The 19,562-nt window shown below is 47.1% G+C and overlaps 1 protein-coding gene across 4 annotated transcripts in view; it reads right to left on the bottom strand.

Annotated features, from left to right (window-relative positions):
* The window catches only part of gpm6bb (glycoprotein M6Bb), a 224,736-nt gene that overhangs the window by 34,692 nt on the left and 170,482 nt on the right, over positions 1-19,562 (bottom strand). For all 4 annotated transcript variants that reach the window (XM_038802474.1, XM_038802475.1, XM_038802472.1 and 1 more), the window contains 2 exons: positions 16,315-16,501; positions 4,221-4,377 (listed from right to left, as the gene is read on the bottom strand). In XM_038802474.1, the coding sequence (XP_038658402.1) occupies positions 4,221-4,377; positions 16,315-16,501 (344 nt within the window). The remainder of the gene's footprint in view (positions 1-4,220; positions 4,378-16,314; positions 16,502-19,562) is intronic.

Genomic DNA, 19,562 nt, shown 5'->3' on the forward strand with positions numbered 1-19,562 from the left:
TACCCAATTAAAGGACTAACCTTGAGAAAGAAACTAACTGGAAAACACCCATCTGAATCAAAGATCCTTACCCTTTCATTTTATTATTATTTTCTTTATCTCAACCACCCTTTTCCCTCTGTGATGTCTGTCTGGATGTCGAGAGTGGACTGGGGGCTGTTGCATTTTTTGCCTATTTAATTATAATTATTGTTAATAATAAAAAGGTTACTGGTGTTTAAATTTTACAAACCTGGTGACTAGTCAATTCAACTCAACCAAAACCACGGGTATTAAAGTAAAATCAAATTTCACCTGTGTTGTGACTTCGGGCCAAGTGGGGCTGGAATTGACAACGCACTAGCCCAAGGGTGTCGTGACAGCATGTAAAGTAAGGGCAAGTGAAGTGAGGTGTATGCTAATTGCACACAACACTGACTGTGAGAGCTGGGCCCTCCCTCTGCGTCCAAAGTGTAAATATTTCTTTTGTTTTTATCATTTGACATTGATGATAGTTCTATTGATATATAAATGATGAAGCATTTTCTGGAACTCTTTATGATATATTCGGCGTGTATTAAATATATTTCATCCATAGACTCCTTACAGCGCAGGAAAGGCCATTCAGCCCATCGAGACTGCACCAACTTCTGAAAGAGCACTCTGCCTCGGCCCACTCCCTAAGTCTATCGCCGTAAACCCACGCAATGATCATGGCAAACCCACCTGACAGCAATCCTTTGGACCGTGGGAGGAAACCGGAGCACCCGGAGGAAACCCACACAATAACACTTGGAGAACATACAAACTCCACACAGAGAGTCACCCAAGACCGGAATCAAACCCGGGACCCGGGCGCTGTGAGGCAGCAGTGCTAACCACCGTGCCGCCCATGAGGTTACGATTAGTGAACAAGCTTGATTTCAATCTTGCTGCCTGCTGAGATGAAGGAGGGACACTCGAGCAGCCCACTCACTAGCCTAGATTGCCCATCACTGACGGAGAGGCATTGGAGGAGGCTGCAGACAGGCCAAGAGGGAGGAGGGAAAGTTTACCTTTGTCACAGTCACACAGGATACCAATTGTGACTTTGATAAGAGCTGTTTTGGCATTGTGCCAGGGGCAATGACCTAATTGGAGAGATTCAAACACCAAGTTCCAGGAAAGAGGAGCATTGATTTGAGAGGGGAAAACAAGTTCAAGACTTTGGATTGGAAAGGAAGTAATGTAGAGTTACTTTAACAACAGGCATCAGTAACTTGCATTCCGAATATCAATTTCACATGCTTGCTGTTTCCTGAATGGTATTGACTTAGGAGGAATCTGGTGCATGTGGGCACTCATACTTTCAAAATAAATCACAGCTACTGCCAAAGTGCAGGGCTATCAGTTTCAGAGTGGTTTTATTTTCTGTTATTTATTGTCATGAAAGACCGTTCGGTTTTTATTTTGTTGACGACAGATTTAGCCGGCAATACTTGGATAGTCTAGTTCTGTATTGGACCAGTGGGTTGCAGGTAGAATTCTTTTCCAAGAGGTGTTTGGTTATGAGTTTACAAATAAGAATATCACAGAAAAAATCAAATAGAAACATTATTGCCCCATTCGTAATTCAAATATAGCAAACGAACAAAACTGATGGTTAATTTCAAACACGGTGTCACAAGTTTCTGCTCTCTCAGTACTCTCCCGATTGTTCTTTGCAACATCCCTGCAGACGTTTAGCAACACAAGGAAAACAAGTTAGTCTTCCCTGGTTTAACTGTGGAACTGTCTAGTTCTGGAGCACCGTCCATTTATTCTGTGTCTTACCAAATGATTGATAGCACATTCTTTCAAAAAGAGTGTTACAATTCAGAACAAAATCATAAAAGGTTTCGGAATTCTATGATCAGTCTACCCGCCTGTGTCCATTTAGAGATTCTTGCTCCGCACTCTGTGTTTCCTATCTCTGCTCTGAGAATTTAGTTGATGGAAAGGCAGTCCTGATCCATTTTGCCACCGAACCCAAATTAGCATGGATTTAAATATTGGATGGTGGGCCAACAGTATAACTCAGGAATAAATCACTAGGGGTGGGAGCAAAATCATTGCTATAGGATTTAAAGAACCTACCAATGAGGCAGCAAATTTCTGGAGACAGTGGTGTTTTATTTATTCCTTTGACGTTGGGTAGAGTGTTCACAATGATTTCTTGCCAAAGGATTCCTTTGTGATTTCTCACATTTTTGTGATGGTTTCAACTTCGTTCGCCAGTAAATTTCAAGGACGGGCACAAACAAATGGTGACAGAAAGAAGCAAGCGCGCAGCTTTGTTGATGTCGACCCCCAAATCCTCCTGACAAGATAAACAAGTGGAAAGACCAGCTGCTGGGCTGGCAAGAGGCGGAAGCCACCTGAATTAGAGCAAAGTGGAGGGAACGGGCAATGGCGCTGAATTCCACCATTCTCACTCTTCGGATAGTGGGCTAGTGCCACTATACGTTGAAGGAGCTGACGAGGGCAGCCAAGGTAAAACAGATATAACTTTCTCCTTTTCACTCTGGCCATTTCTCAAATGTTGCAATAAGTCTTTGTTTACAACACATGGCTAACTCTTTAATGTTGGACTTCTCAACAGAGACCCATCTTGCATGCTGCCCTTACAATTCCAATCTCTTATTTTATAGGATCTGTTGAGCACTTGTCAAGACCTGTAACATTAACTGCCACCTAGGAGATTCCCTTCAGATTTTTACCATCACATAACCGCTGTTAATTGTGTTCCTGTAAAACTAGCACAGAATATCCAGCAAACGTGGGCCAACATGTGCTCACTCCCTTTTGGTTGCTTCCTCCTTCTCATTTTCCACGCAGAAGGTAAATAGGAAAGCATTGCAGTTTGACAGTCTGTTTTACTACAAAGGGGATTCAGAGATGTTCCGGTGGCCAGCAAGTTTCTAACTTTGAATGGCAACTCAGCAGCTCTCCAATGCGAAAATCCCAAAGTATGTGGGCTATCTTTAAAAAATAAATTTTAAGCTGGTGTTGTAAGACTTGTTACGTTAAACAATAAAGGTTTTCCAAGGAATTTGTCTCGTTAAGTATATAATTTCCACCAAATGGGTCAGCTCATTAGAAGGTTATGCCTCATTTAACTGCATGTTACGCCGGTGGAAATAATGCCTAATGGGGGCTTAGGATAACACAAAATGTGACTTCTTACACCACGCATATAATTGGCAAGTGTGCACCAGTGGAAGGACCACTGGGGTTTCAGGTTGGAACATTGGAAATGGTGCTTTGCAAAAAGACTGCCAAGACCACGCAACAAGAAAAACTGGAATAACATTGGGTGGGAATGGGTTCCACCCAGAACCACAAGATGTTGATGCCCATGGGAAAGCCCCTTTTTGCACATCACAAACAACGTGAGCATGCAAAATTTTGAAAACTTCACTCGGCATTGGCTGCAGTTCTTCCACACTGGTTGCAACATGGAAGCAGACAGCCAGCACGTCACTAAACCGGCCTCACAACTCTCGCCCTCTTTACACTTTCAGAAGTTGCACATTCAACACTGCAGATCCTCAGTACGGCAGTGTGGAGCCACCCATTGGAAACTAAAAACATGGTCCTTCCGCAAATTCACAACAGGAGATGACTTCAAAAGATCTTAGTTCTTACCATAGGGCCATAGAATTCCTACAGGGCAGAAGGAGGCCATTCGGCTCATCCAGTTTGCACAGACCCTCTGAAAGATCACCCTACCCAGGCCACTCCCCCTTCCCGTAACCCCACATAACCTGCACATGTTGGGACACTAAGGAGTAATTTAGTACGGCTAATCCACCTAACCTGCGCATCTTTGGACTGTGGGAGGAAACCGGAGCACCCGGAGGAAACCCACGCAGACACACTGTGAAAGTGCAAACTACATACAGATAGTCAGCCGAGGCCAGAATAGAGCCCTGATACCTGGCGCTGTGAGAAAGCAGTGCTAACCTCTGTGCCACCATGCCATCCCTTACTTTGACCAATCTCTGAACAAGATGACATTATGCTACAATGCTGGTTCTGGATTAAATGTATGAGAAGCACTAGTCAAACTGGTTCAAATAATAAAGCACTGCAATGCATCAATTCTACTGAACCCATTCCTTTACTGTCATGTCACAGCTCTGTTTATCTGGCAGACACATAATATCAGCACTCTTTCTGTGACAGCTTAGAAATGATGAACTACAGCCTGATCTTCATACCATTCCACTGATGCAGCGTCCGCACACAGTTGTTTTGAACTCGCCATGAATTTCCTTAACAGCGCTTGTGGTGTAGAAACCTTCTGCCAAGAGGATTATTCCGTAGAGGAAGAAGAAAGAAGCCACTCCATAGATGACGTACTGCATCATCTGGATTCTGAGGAGTTAAACAAAAACAGGTACATTTTATACATTACAGTGCAGATCTCCGAGCTGTGTGTAAAACAAAACAGGCAAAGTGGAACATGGGGTTGCACTTCACACTGGAATTTTCAATTGCTGGGAAAAAGCATTAAAAATAAAGAAAAATTGGCAAAGCTATGAGAGCATTTCAGAGTGATATCAGGAGGCTGAAATCAAAATGTTAGAAGGTACGCCCCACTGAGTGCAATGGTCATGGTTAAGTTGTGGGATTCTACTTGCAAATGATTAAGTTCATTGCTCTTAAACTCTTTTCGGTTTCCAATAAATGGGTTAATTCACTGCTAAAACCACCAAGATAAACTTTGTAACAATGCATTAAAGAGCAGTACCCCTCTGTAAGATTTTGGAACCACTTTTCTGCTTCGTCACTGGTTATCCGTCTCAGACTTTAGGATACACTTCAAATCATCAAATGGATGATGTCACAACACAGAGAGATTTACACATAGCAGTGCTATGCCTCCTTACTGCTCCACATGAATGTACAAATTAGGAGTAGGAGCTGCTATTCAATAAGATCATGGTTGATCTAATTTTAACATCAACTCATATCCTGCCTATCCCCGATAACCTTTCACCTCCCAATTCCCTATTCCTTGATATCCCTATTCATTTTTTTTTTACAAATTTAGAGTACCCAATTTTTTTTTTCTAATTAAGGGACAATTTAGCATGGTCAATCCACCTAACCTACACATCTTTGAGTTGTGGGGGTGAAACTCACGCAGACACGGGGAAATGTGCAAACTCCACACGAACAGTGACCCAGGGCCGGAATTCCAACTCGGGTCCTCAGCGCCATAGTCCCAGTGCTAACCACTGCGCCACGTGTCACCCTAAGGACCTATTCTTAAAGATATCTGAAGACATAGCCTCAACCACCCTTGAGGAACTGAATTCTAAAGTGTCACAACCCTCTGCCTTAAATGGGCGACCCCTTATTTTTAAACAGTGGCTCCTGGGGCGGGATTCTCCGACCCACCGCCGGGTAGGAGAATCGCTGGGGGGGCGGCGTGAATCCCACCCCCGCCGTCTCCCGAAGTCTCCGGCACCAGAGATTTGGCGGGGGCAGGAATCGCACCACGCCTGTCGGTGGGCCCCCTCCTGGCGATTCTCCGGCCTGCGATGGACCGAAGCCCCGCTGCTGTCATGCTGGTCCTGCCGGCGGGAATCAAACCACCTACCTACCCGGCGGGACCAGGCGGCGCAAGCAGGCTCCGAGGTCCTGAGGGGGGCGCGGGGCGATCTGGCCCCAGAGGGTGCCCCCACGGTAGCCTGGCCCGCGAACGGGGCCCACCGATTGGCGGGCGGGCGTGTGCCGTGGGAGCACTCTGTTTGCCATAGCCTTCACGATGGCAGACGCGGAAGTGACCCCCTCCCCAACACACGCGCGGGGATGACGACAGCAGCTGCTGACACTCCGGCGCTTGCGCGGACTTCCGCCGGTCGGCGAAGTCCCTTCGGCCCCGGCTGGTGTGGCGCCAAAGGCCTTTCCCACCGGCCAGCGGGGCGCCAACCACTCCGGCGCGGGCCTAGCCCCTCAAGGTTAGGACTTGGCCTCTAAAGGTGCGGAAAAATCCGCACCTTTAGGGCGGCCCGACGCCAGAGTGGTTCACGCCACTCCATCCCGCCGGGAACCCCCGCCCTGCCAGGTAGGGGAGAATCCCGGCCCAAGTTTCTAGTTCCCCATGTTATGCATGGGAGCATGGTGGCACAGTGATTAGCACTGATGCCTCACAGCACCAGGATCCCAGGTCCAAATCCCACCTTGGGTGACTGTGTGGAGTTTGCATGTTCTCCCCGTGTCTGCGCAGGTTTCCTCCAGGTGCCCTGGTTTCCTCCTACATTCCAAAGATGTGCAGGTTAAGTGGGGTGGCCATGATCAATATGCGGGGTTACAGGGATAGGGCAGAGGAGTTGGCCCAGGTAGAGTATTCTTTCAGAGGGTCAGTGCAGACCCGATGGGAGGAATGGCCTCCTTCGATGCTGTAGGGATTTTATGGATTCTATTAAGACTTTACCTGATATCTGAAACAGGAGTACATTCAAAGCATACTCTTATACAAGGGGTACATCACGCTTTGAGTATTAGCCAGGAAATCCAAAAAGCATAACATAATTCAAAGATTCAGTAAGAATCCATCCATAAAACATGGAGATGATGGGTTGGGATAGGATGGAATTGTTCAAACATCCCATGATTTTTCAAAACAGGACTCCTTGGATTGTTTTTCAAAATCATCCTTTCCTCTTCAATTCAGTTGTTATTTATGTAGTATCTTTGTTTTCCTCTCTCCATATAGTGTGCTCTTGATCGGAGGGTTGCTAATCATGGCTCATGCCATAATACCACTGTAGGGCAAACTGAGGAGGCAAGTGCAGGGGTTGAACCTACACTGTTGGTGTTAATCTGCACCACACCCTAGCCATCTTGTCAACTGAGCTAAAAGACTCAACCCTTTTCATAGCGCCTTTAGCATGGTAAAATGTCTCACAAGCAATCAGACAAAAATTGACACTGAACCAGAAGGAGACATGAGGGCGGGTGACTAAATTCTTAGCCAAAGAGCTAAGTTTGTACTGTAGACAATCTTGACTTGCTGTTGTCTCTGTGTTCTTGCAGGCCATCATTGACACCAGGGACAATCAACAGAATCCACAACATTTTACCAGGACAAATGAGATAACAAGAGATTGCTCAATGTATCGAGGGGGCAGGGGGGGGGGATGTCACTGGTATTTTGCTTCTCTTCCCTTCAAATAAGAACAGTATTTATCAAGGAAAACGTCAGAAGGAATAGAGGCAATGGCGCTACAACAGGTTTTTAAACAACTCTATTTTCCATTTTAATTGTCCTTTCTATCAAAGAAGTGTCAGTCATCTCAGCAGTATATCAACACATAATTGCCACAGTCATAACTGAATGCAGAAGGAACAATGTTCCACAAACAAGCCTGATGATTTACAAAGGGCCTTTGAGGAACAACACTTATTTTTAAAAATTCATCCATGGGATCTGGGGGTTGCTAGCCAGCATTTATTGCCCATCCCGGAGTGCCTCTGAGAAGGTGGTGATGAGCAACCTTCTTGAGCCGCATGCATGTAGTGTAGGTACGTCAGCAATGCTCTTAGGAAGTATCATAGAATTTACAGTGCAGGAGAAGGCCATTCAGCCCATCGAGTCTGCACCGGCCCTTTTGGAAAGAGCACCCAATCTAAGCCCACACTCCCACCCTATCCCCGTAACCCTGCCCAACCTCTTTGGACACTAAGGGCAATTTAGCACGGCCAATCCACCTAACCTGCACATCTTTGGACTGTGGGAGGAAACCAAGTTCCCAAGATTTTGATTCAACAATAGTGAAGGAATGACAATATATTTACAAGTCAGGATGGTGAGTGGTTTGGAAGGGAACTTCCATCACGTGCTGCCAGGTATCTGCTGCACTCGTCCTTCTAGATGGTAGTGGATATTTGTAATATCACAGGTCAGAGTTTACTGGTAATTAAATGAAGTGGTTTTATATCTGCAAGACTCTTATTTGAGGATGAAAATTGCAGCTTTAACCAACTGCACTGCAGCCCAAATTACAACTCAAAAAACATTATAATAAGCCTCTTCAGATCTGGCGGAGGACCCACAGAGCACCAATTTTGCACCAAATAAGTTCCTCATGTTAAGCTGTACTACTCCTATAACCAACTATTTAGAAACCTGCAGCATGTGACTTATGAGAGATCAGTCCATTCCAGATTCCAAAGTATAAGAAGCTGCAGGAAAACAGATGGACTGGGGCAGAAACAATTGGTCCTGAGAGTGAAAGCAAACATAAGATGCATCCGAGGCAGGAGGCTTGAGGCCGGCTGGGTTACATTTCAGGACCCCTGCCTTTTCAGCAGTGGCTGTAAATTAAGTCTGTGATCCTCCCCTGCCCAGAAAATGGCGGTGATTCAATTTTACCACTTTGAGGAGTCTCCAGGCAACCTTTCATAGATATAGAATTTACAGTGCAGAAGAAGGCCATTCGGCCCATCGAGTCTGCACCGGCTCTTGGAAAGAGCACCCTACCCCCTACCCAAGGTCAACAACTCCACCCTATCCCCATAACTCAGTAACCCCACCCAACACTAAGGGCAATTTTGGACACTAAGGGCAATTTATCACGGCCAATCCACCTAACCCGCACATCTTTGGACTGGGGGAGGAAACCGGAGCACCCGGAGGAAACCCACGCACACACGGGGAGGATGTGCAGACTCCGCACAGACAGTGACCCAAGCCGGAATCGAACCTGGGACTCTGGAGCTGTGAAGCGATTGTGCTATCCACAATACTACCGTGCATTGTGGTGATGCAAAGGGTGAAACATCTGGAGATGACCCAGAGCTGGGTGTTGTCCTGTCACTTCTTCCAGAGGATGTCAAGACTCAAAGCCATTACAATCACGGCTACAGTGGTTTGCTGACATGGGAAAGCTATAGTCATGACAACAGCACCTGGGACTTGGTCAAAGCCACACAATATGGAATTTATGGAGACCCATGCAGTCCAGGATTTCCCACTTTCTCGGTTCAGTCAAGATCTGGAGTAGGACTGGAGACAATTCACTGAGCCAGAGACCATTTGTAGGTTCTAGATGGGCCCAAAGGGTTCTAGATGGGCCCAAAGGGTCCCCACTGAGGAGGTAAGTGTAGAGACTGGAGGGTTCCAGGGAAAAGACCAGCCTGGTTTCAGAAAAAACTGTTAGCTATTTTAACTATTGGGCTATGCTGTGTCCAGGTGTTCCACAGAACCATAGAATTCCTATTGTGCAGAAGGTGGCCATTCGGACCATCGAGTCTGCACCAACTGAAAAAGAGCACCCTATCCAGGCCCACTCTCCTGGTTATCCCCATATCTCCACCTAACCTGCACATCTTTGGACACTAAATGGGAATTTAACATCGCCAGTCCACCTAATCTGCACATCTTTGAACCGTGGGAGGAGACCGGAGCACCCGGAGGAAACCCCACAGACAGTAGGAGAAAGTGCAAACCCCACACAGACAGACAGTCACCCAAGGCCGGAATTGAAGCCGAGTCCCTGGCGCTGTGAGGCAGCAGTGTTAACCACGGGACTTAAGCTGAGGCAGCCTATTAGTCAGGACTGTGTGTTCCAGGATTTGCTTCAGGAGAGGAGAGTACAGATTTGTTGGAACCGAGGGAATTTTAAAGACCAGCTTTGGAAGATACCAGTTCAGTTGGCTGATGGCAACCTTTAGGTTGGCCAGGGACAGTGTTCTGGCTGACCTGAGGGATACCTCAGAGAGCTGGATAGAAATGATTAGATCTTGAAGGAAGAAGGAACTCTCACTCGTGCTGCTCAAGTAAAGGACTGCTTTGTTGATCTTAAACCTGTGAGTGCCCAGCACATCTTTACTATACAGTCGAAATTATCTTGAATCTAGAAAGAAAGTAGACAGCCTAGCCAGAGAAAGCCCTCTCAAGCTTACAAGGAAGAAGCATGAACAAGCATGAAGAAGCAAAAGCTTGAACAGCTGAAAGACTTTAACATCAGCAATCTATCCTTTTTACTTCATAATAATTTTTCTTTCCTCTCCACTACCCTTTCCTTCTAGATGGGGGTCTGTTTGTATTGCATTTTGGGGAGCTAGTTGTCGCCAACTGCTGGGGGAGGGGGGCAGATAGGGAGATGGTGTTGGTTAGGGGGGTCCATGGGACTGTTGAGTGGGTTTTATTTCGTAAATGTTATGTGTTTTATGTGTTTTTAATTGCTAAAATGTTAAAATTTGAATTAAGATATTTTTTAAAAACTACCTAATACCCTTTACCCAACCAACCCCCCCCCCCCCCCCCCCCCTCTCAACACGCTCCGCTCTATATATCTATACACGCACATGCGCAAACACACACACAGAACATAGTGCGCATGAGGTTTGGCATTCACCCTCCACAACACCTCACACCACAATCTTACAATCCCTCCTCCAGCAGCATCCCCAACTCCTCTTCACACTTGGCCGTAATCCCATACAGAGATGCCGTATCCTCCTCTAAAATCCTTCCAGAAATCGCCAAGACGATCCCCCACCCCCCCAAACCCCATCACCGGCAACATCCCCTGTAGTAACAAGGAGTGCGGTCCCCACAGAAAATCCCACAATTTCATCACAAAATCCACACTTGCATGTACCTGAAGCCCTCCCCTCTCCGGACCCCAAACCTCACCTCCAACTCCTCCAAATTCGCAAATCGTCCTTCTAAAAATAGATCCTTTATTTCTACCACACCTCGCTCCTACCATTCCCAAAACCTTGCATCCATCCTCCCAGGCTCAAACCCATTGTTCCCTGGTATCGGCATCAACTTCGACCCCGTCCCCAACTTTAAAGTGCTGTCGATATTTTCACGGTGGCCTCCACCACCGGACTTCCCGAACATCTCCTTGGAGCAAACGGAAGTGACGCCTTTGCCAGCACCCACAACCCACACCCTTTATAGGAACCTGTCTCCATCTTCACCCACAAAACCTCCATCTCCCTACCCCAGCCCTTATAGCGGTCGCCAGCAAATAATAATCTAACAAGTTCGGAAGAGCCAAGCACCCCCCCCCCCCCCCCCCCCCCCCCCCCCCACCCCGCCGACTGTTGCCCTCTCTGGAGCACCGTCCCCCCTAATGGTTGGAACCTTACCCGCCCACACAAACGACAAAATCAGCCTCTCCACCCCCATGAAAAACAATTTCAGGAAAAAGACCAGCAAGCACTGAAACAATAATGAAAACCACGGCAAAATGTTCATCTTAACCGCCTGCACCCGGCCTACCATTGATAGGGGAAGAAGATCCCACCTCAGTAACTCTTCGTTAACCCTGCTCACCAAGCTAGTAAAGTTTAACTTAGGGAGCCGAGCCCTGTCCTGAGCCACCTGCACTCTCAGATCCCTAAAGTGGGTTGTTGCCATTTCCCAACCCAGCTCCCACCCCGGAGAAGACACTACAAAACACTCACTTTTTCCCAAATTTTATTTGTAGCCTGAAAAAGGGCCGAATCTCCTAAGCAGTCCTATTATATCCCCCACTGAGAAGCCTGGATTGGAAATGTATAACAGCAGATCATCGGCATACATAGACACCGTATGCTCCACAGCCCCCTCCTTATCCCCTCCATTTATCCGAGCACCTCAGCGCTATGACCACGGGCACTACTGCTAGCGCAAACTAAGGGGGGGGACATAGGGCAACCCTGCCTCGCTCCCCTGTGCAACGGAAAGTACCATGAATTCATTTCCTTTGTACGCACACTCGCCATCGGGGCCTTGTACAACAGTTTCACCCACTCCACAAATGTAGCCCCAATTGCAAACCTCTCCAACACCGCAAACAAGTAACTCCACTCCACATGATCAAACGCCTTCTCTGCACCCAGAGCTACCACCATCTCCAACTCCTTCCATTCTGCTGGAGAAAGCACCGCATTCAACAGGCGCCATACATTAGATGACAACTGTCTGCCCTTCACAAACACCGTCTGCTCCCCCCCAATCATCTTCAGGAGGCACTCCTCCAACATGAACGCTAACAGCTTTGCCAAAATCTTGGCATCCACATTCAAAAACAATATAGGCCTGTATGACCCACACTCTACTGGGTCCTTGTCCTTTTTCAGCAGCAGAGATATGGATGCCTGTCCCATGGTCTCTGGCAGTGCCTCCTCGCTACCACGTCCTGGAACATCTCCACCAGCAGCGGCGCCAACCTACCCAGAAAAGTCTTGTAAAACTCCGCCGGGAAACCATCCAGTCAGGGTGCCTTACCTGTCTGCATCTTCCCTATCACCGGCCACACTTCCTCCACCCCAACTTGCTCCTCCAACCCTGCCCTCGCCTCCTCTCTCACCACAGGACACTCCAACCGCCCCAGACACTCCCTCATGCCTAATGTATCCTCCAGAGGCTCCAACTTATACAAACTCCTCAAATACCTTATTCCCCTGCTCCGGTGCCCCACCAACTACCCTCTCCTATCCCGTACCCGATCAATCACTCTCGTGGCCAAAAAGCGGCTGGCCTTCTCATACTCATAGTCCAACCCCTTCTCCCGCCTTAACTGCGGAATTGCCTTTCCCGTGGACAGAAGGCCAAACCTCGCTCCTTCCTCCTCACCAGAAGATCCGGAGTCGGACCCTCCGCATACTTTCCATCCATCTCCAAAATCTCCTTGACCAACCGCTGCCATCCCCTCCCTTGCCTCCATGTCCACCTGATCCTTAAATGAGATAACTTTATCCCTCACTACTGCCTTCAACGTTTCCCACACCACTGACGGCGACACCTCCCTAGTCCTCTTAAACACTGCTAGGGCTCAATCACCCTTCCCATTTTGGTGAAAAGGTTTGACTCCGCCAACAACCTCACGATCAATCTACAAGTAGGCCTCTGTGCCGACCCCTTCTCCAGGACTATGTCCACCCAATGTGGAGCATGGTCTGAGGTAAAAATTGCAGAATATTCTGCCTTCCTCACCCCAGCCAACAGCACATTTCTCATAACAAAGAAGTCTATCCTCGAATACACATTGTGTACTGGCGAAAAAAACAAATACTCCTTCTCCCACGGGTAGAACCTCTACGGTTCTGCCCCTCTCGTTTCCTTCATAAATGCAGCCAACACCTTTGCCACCCACGAGGGGTCAGTGAACGTGACTTGGACCTATCCACCTTCGGATTTAGCACTATATTCAAGTCCCCTCCCAGTATTAACTTATGCTATCCAAATCCGCTCTGACAGTCAACATCTTCCTCAAGAATCCTTCATCGTGCCAATTCGTGTCATATACCCTAACCAGCACAACTAACCTCCCTTCCAAAGTACCCATTACTATTACATACCTAGTCCAACTGATCCACCATCACCTTCTCCAGCTGGATCCTCAACCTCTTACCCACCAGTATTGCTAACCCCCCCCCGGGCCGTGCTATCAAAACCCAAATGGAATACCCAACTAATCCAACCCTTCCGTAGCCTCTCCTGGTCCGTCACCCTCAGATGAGTCTCATGCGACTGCACCACATCGGCTTTCAAACTCATCACCTGCGAGAAAATTTCTCGCTCGCTTCACCGGTCCCCCCAAGCCTCGTACATTCCACGTCACCACCCGGATGGGACGTCTCTTCCCCTCCCCCTGCCCCTCCTGTCAGTCATAACCGCTAATTCTGGCCCTACCCAACCGGCAGGTCCCAGCCCTACCCGGAGTCACAGTCAGCTACCCGCCCCTACCCCCTTCCCAGAAGCTCCCAGTCACTTCCTCTCGAAGCCACCTCTCCCAGTATCGTCCCCAGTCCCCCATCATTCACACCTCGCATGCCCATCGAAACCTGTCCTTACAGGTTCCAATGACCGAGCCCCCTTCCCTCACCTTGCTCCCCGTTCATAAGCCAACTTGCGCCTGCTGGCGCGGTGCCCCCTGTCAGAGCCCCTCCCCTACATAGAAAAAACAAACCAACACCAAATCCTCCCACACCCACCCTTCCAAACTCCCAACATGATAAACCCGCAAACCCAAAAGCAACTAGTCCCAAATGACATGCTTAACCCATCCCTACCCAACCACCACTTCGAAAAGAATAAGAGAAAAACAGCAACACAGAAAGAAGAGAAAGTAAGAGAACAAAAAGCCTCAAACCATCGAGGTCCAGTTTAGTCCCAGCGCTACAGGTTTCACAAACGCCTCCTCCACCGTCACAAAATGGTCGTCTCTGGAGTTGTATGTAACCCTCAGCTTTGCCAGGTAGACCACTCCAAACCTCACATTGCTTTTATACAATGCTGCCTTCGTCTGACCATTGGCTGCCCACCTCCTTGCCTGATCCACTGTGAGATCCTGGTACATATATATACACCACTACCGTCCCACATCGCCTCTCATTTCAGCTTCGTCCATCTCAGAGCCTTCTGTTTCACCCGATAGCTGTGGAAGAAGGCGTTCACAGCTCTTGGTGACTCATTTGCCTTTTGTTTCGGCCAGAGTGACCTATGGGCCCCATCCAACTCATAGAGAGAGGGGTTTTCCTCCTCCCCATCAGCTTGCCGAACATTTCCGTAAAATACTCCATTGGCCTCCAGCCCGCCAGGCAACCCCACTATCCTTAGATTCAGTGTCCGCGACATGTACTCCAGGTCCTCCACTTTGTCTCTCAGCCCTGTTTTATTCTCCACCACCCTCCGCAGCTCCTCACCCATTGAGGTGGAAAGATCACTGTGCTGTGGCAATGGTTCCTCAACCCCCTTCAAAGCCTCTCCTTGCTCCCGCACCACTGTCGATGTCTTTGCCAGAGCCTCCTTCATCGGGCAAGGGTCTCTCACCCACCCACTCCTAGAGCGAGGTCACAATCTCCATTTGATGCTTATTGAAGTGTTTCAAAAACAGCCACTTGAGCTCCCCCGCCATTACGTCAGCCAACTTTTCCACTGTAATGGGCACGGCCCCTTTCGCCGAGCTTACTCCCGCCATCTTTCCTCACACTGAACTCCCCACCAAACTCACCGGCGGACCTTCGTTCACCCCCTTTTTCCTGGATACTTTTCCTGGGATTTTGACATCCTTTAATTGCCTTAGACTTTTCCACGAATGTTTATATAAAACTCTCCCCAAAAACTGGGTGCAAGGGGCCAAAAATCAAAGCCTCTCACAGGAACCACCAAATGTGTGACCTGCACCTACAGGAAGTCAGGTATTAGGTAGTTAGTTACAGTTTGTCATTTAATTATATTACTGTTAAATATTAAAAGGTTATTTGTATTAAATTTACACACCTGGTGACTGCAGATTATTGGGCTCAGCCAACGTTCCCAGGTATTTTATTGTGTTGCGACTCTGGGTGAAGTGTGGATGGAATTGACCACGCACTAGCCAAGGGATCGTGACACAGGTCGCTGAGGGAGGGAAGTATGGATTCTGATGGAGGAGGTAATCAACTGCGCTCCCCTCACCTGCACACCATCAGAGAAGGTGAGCCAAAGCCGAGATTTCATCCCACCTCGCCCGAATCTCAGCTTGCCCCACTTCAGTACAGCAACAATCCCATTCCCAATGTTGCTATAACCCCAATCCCAGTGTTGCCACAATCCCATTCCCAGTACTACCACACTCCTGTTTCCAATGCTGCCACAATCCCAACTCCTAACTTATTGAGGTCCCAAATATCCCCAGTACATCTGGAGCATTCCTGCCGTAACAGTGGGAGGAATCTGCCAGAAAAGCCGCAGATTAGACCAGAACTAGAATACGACGAGTCATAGTTTGACAGCATCATTTCCAGGATCTCATTGTGGAAGAGATGGAGGTTATTTGAGAATGTGACCCCAAAGCCACAAGTTTCCTAGATCCAGATATCTAATTAGAACGGATAATCCTTCTTTGTATCCCCAGCTTTGAAACAAGGGATTCAAATTAAAAACATAATTACACAATTATAAGTACACAAATATGTCAAAATGCCCACTTGTGTATGGTTTTCATAGGTTACTGGACACATGTTCAAATTTGATCTCCAAAAGACCAGTTAGTATTCCAGAATAACATTTAATGTAAATGGAATTTTAATCATTCAGCCATTATAAATCAGCAGACCTGACAGTCCTCTCAATGTGGCGAAAACACCAGGATTACAAAACAGCAAATTCTCTGACTCATTACAGGTAATGCCACAGGAGACCAGCGGGTGTATTCGGAATAAACAATGGCTCCGGGTCTGTTTCCAGGCAATATTTCTATTTGGCATGAGACATAGCAGGAAGCCACCACACTGAGTGATCCTAAGAATATGCTTTTTGGACAAAGTTAGAATAAAGAAAGGTCTGTGCAGGGATGAAAGGTTTCACACACTTACACATCAGTCAGCAAGGCATGATCGCTTAGGGTGTTGGAGAAGTACACCTCAACGATACTCTCCACCTTCGTTAGAGCCACATGACCACAGCCACAGAAGAGCGCCACGCCAGAGAAACACAAAATGGTTGCCAACAGCGACGCATAAGGAACTCCTCCAAGGCACTTAATACAGCACTCAAAGCAACCTGAGGGGGAAAAAAAGAGAACAGTAAATGGGGGTTCCTCCATAATTAGAAATGCTTCTCCAGTTAAAATGGTCTTATGTTTCTCTAGAAAGTTGCCAATCACCCGAAAGCAATCCATTCAGCTACAAAATATATTCATACACATTCATTCAGAGTGAAATGTTATCACTAAATGGTCCCGAAATTGCACCTGTTTTTAAGCAGTTAATATAAATCAGACTAAAGCAAAAATTCATTCAGTCGCTTGGAGTAATGGCATCACATAATGAGGTTATAAACACGTCCAATTTTCTATTTCTCACCCAATTGTTCGAAGCAAGGTGTGAAGAACACCAGAAGATGACTAGGCCATTCGGTCCTTCAAGCTTGATTCGCCTTTCAACTGGATCATGACTGGTCTGTACCTCACCATCATCCACCTCCCTGTCACCTAAATCCCTTCATGCCTATCGATTTCAATCTTCAAAGAACTTGATGGAGATGAGAGGGACTCAGTGAGGGTAATTCTATAATCTCACAGTCCCAGCGAGGAGTAACACCCCATGAATTTGAATCTGTGAATTTTAATGCATGGAGAATCACAAGTTGTGTACCCAAAATTTCCTGAGATGTTTCCCCTTGAGATTTATCCCACACCTGGGAAACTGGGCTGTGGACCATTCCAGGAGTGACCAGAGGAACTCTTGCCCCACTCATCCTTTCCTGGCCCTGACCGGATAGGTTAATTAGTATATTTTCCAATTGTCTGCTCAGGGTGGGAATTATGAATTCAAGTTTAGATATGGACTGCAAAGATCAGAGTCCTAATAATTCTGAGGAGGATTTGAATGGGGCCACGGCTCTTTCGGATTATTCCTCGAGGGGGCATTTTGCTACCCATTCTGGCAGAGGTTTGTGAATTCAACTGTATGTGGAGGGTAGCACAGATGCCGACATAGAATTTACAGTGCAGAAGGAGGCCATTCGGCCCATCGAGTCTGCACCAGCTCTTGGAAAGAGCATCCTACCCAAGGTCAACACCTCCACCCTATCCCCATAACCCAGTAACCCCACCCAACACTAAGGGCAATTTTGGACACTAAGGGAAATTTATCATGGCCAATCCACCTAACCCGCACATCTTTGGACTGTGGGAGGAAATCGGAGCACCCGGAGGAAACCCACGCACACACGGGGAGGATGTGCAGATTCCGCACAGACAGTGACCCAAGCCGGAATCGAACCTGGGACCCTGAAGCTGTGAAGCGATTGTGCTATCCACAATGCTACCGTGCTGCCTCTACATGGCGGAGGGTGTGTGTGTGTTGGCGGGGGGCGGAGGGGTTCCTCCCCAATCCTATATCCTGTGAACTCCAGTGAAGTGTTCCATGGCAGGCATAAACCTGGAGTAACCGCCAGCATCACACCTTCACCTATGATTGAGTGCACTGGGCATGATTTTATCTTTTCAATTTTAAATATCTCTTGTGCCTCGTCACCAACAGGAGATTGTTAATTCTGGAGTCATATTCAACAGCTGGGAATCCCAGCTTGAGGGCCTGCAATAAGATACTGGATATTTGAGGTGCATTTCCTGTGTTAATTGTCTCCTTTGAAAATTCCTACATCCACAAAAAAGTCAAAAGTCATTAAAACTACCTATGTAACCTCATCACAGCGGAATGGCAATTTCCCACTTGCAATGATGCTGTAATCCCACCTCCTTCATCTGCATGAAAAACCCAATGCTTCAAACTCTGTTTGCCATAGGTTTTGTTAAAAGTATTACATAAAAATGAAAACAGAATTAGTTCTGCAAGTCCTTCTGCAGCTCTGCCCTCCTCTTTCACAGCCCCCCCCCCCCCTTCCGCGCCCACTCGCCCTTTCAACTGAAGACTGTACTTGGCCTTCAGACACATGTACAGCACCACAGCAGATTGGTTATGAGTTATCGACATAAACTAGGTTCATTTTATCTTATTATTTGAAATTTAGAGTACCCAATTCATTTTTCCAATTATGGGGCAATTTAGCGTGTACAATCCACCCAACGTGCACATCTTTGGGTTGTGGGGGCGAAACCCATGCAAACACGGGGAGAATGTGCAAACTCCACACGGCCAGTGACCCAGAGCCGGGATCAAACCTGGGACCTCGACGCCGTGAGACTGCAGTGCTAACCTACTGCGCCACCGTGCTGCCCTGTAAACTAGGTTTATAATAACGTTTTCATTTACTCAATACGAGCTTGGATCGAGTGCATGTCTCAAGGCAGATCAACACAATGTTGTGTTACAGAGTATTCCAAAGCTTAATGGGATGTTGGGAGTGAGAACAAAGCAGAAGTGAGGCGATTTATAGACAGGTCAAGCTGCCATATTTATGGTGCTCTCCAGACACAATCTCAATCTCGGCCATTCCCTCTTGGAATATTCTGCCTAGAAAGCAAGCTCTTCCCTGTTGGAACAACTGGGAACAAAAGGGGATTTTACCTCAGTCCATTTTTGTGCTCCTCCTCAAAACCAATCTCAAAGCAGTAATGGTTGGCACAAGCACATGTTCTTGACTAAAAATAATGCACGGCAGAGGGAGTTTTAAAAAAAAAGATGGAAGACTAACTCAAAATTAAAGTTGTTTTCTCCATTCGATGAAATATTTCAGCAAGTTCCTTAGAACTAGCCAGATTTGAAGTTACAAGATAAAGCGAGGTAAATGTCAAAACATGCTCCTGCATTAAACTGCATTTATTACACACTTAACGTTTACAAATCAGTTAAAATCTATGTCGGCACTAGATTAATGGAGTCACTGTTGTGATTCAGTTAACATAAGGGACAGCCACGTGATGCAGGATGGTCAGTGAATTCAGGCCTAGTTAGAAACAATTGAGATTATACGTATTTTGGATTGCCACATATACAAAAAACAATTTAGCACAGCAGCAAAACATGCAGATGTTGGAAATTTTAAATAAATATAGAAAATACTGGAAATATTCAGCAGGTCTGGCAGCATTTGCGGAGATCATTTCAGCAGATAGAAGGTCATCAAGCTGAAACTTTAACTCGGTTTCTCTGTCTGA

Source organism: Scyliorhinus canicula, chromosome 7 (genome assembly GCF_902713615.1).
Source record: "Scyliorhinus canicula chromosome 7, sScyCan1.1, whole genome shotgun sequence".
NCBI lineage: Eukaryota > Metazoa > Chordata > Chondrichthyes > Carcharhiniformes > Scyliorhinidae > Scyliorhinus > Scyliorhinus canicula.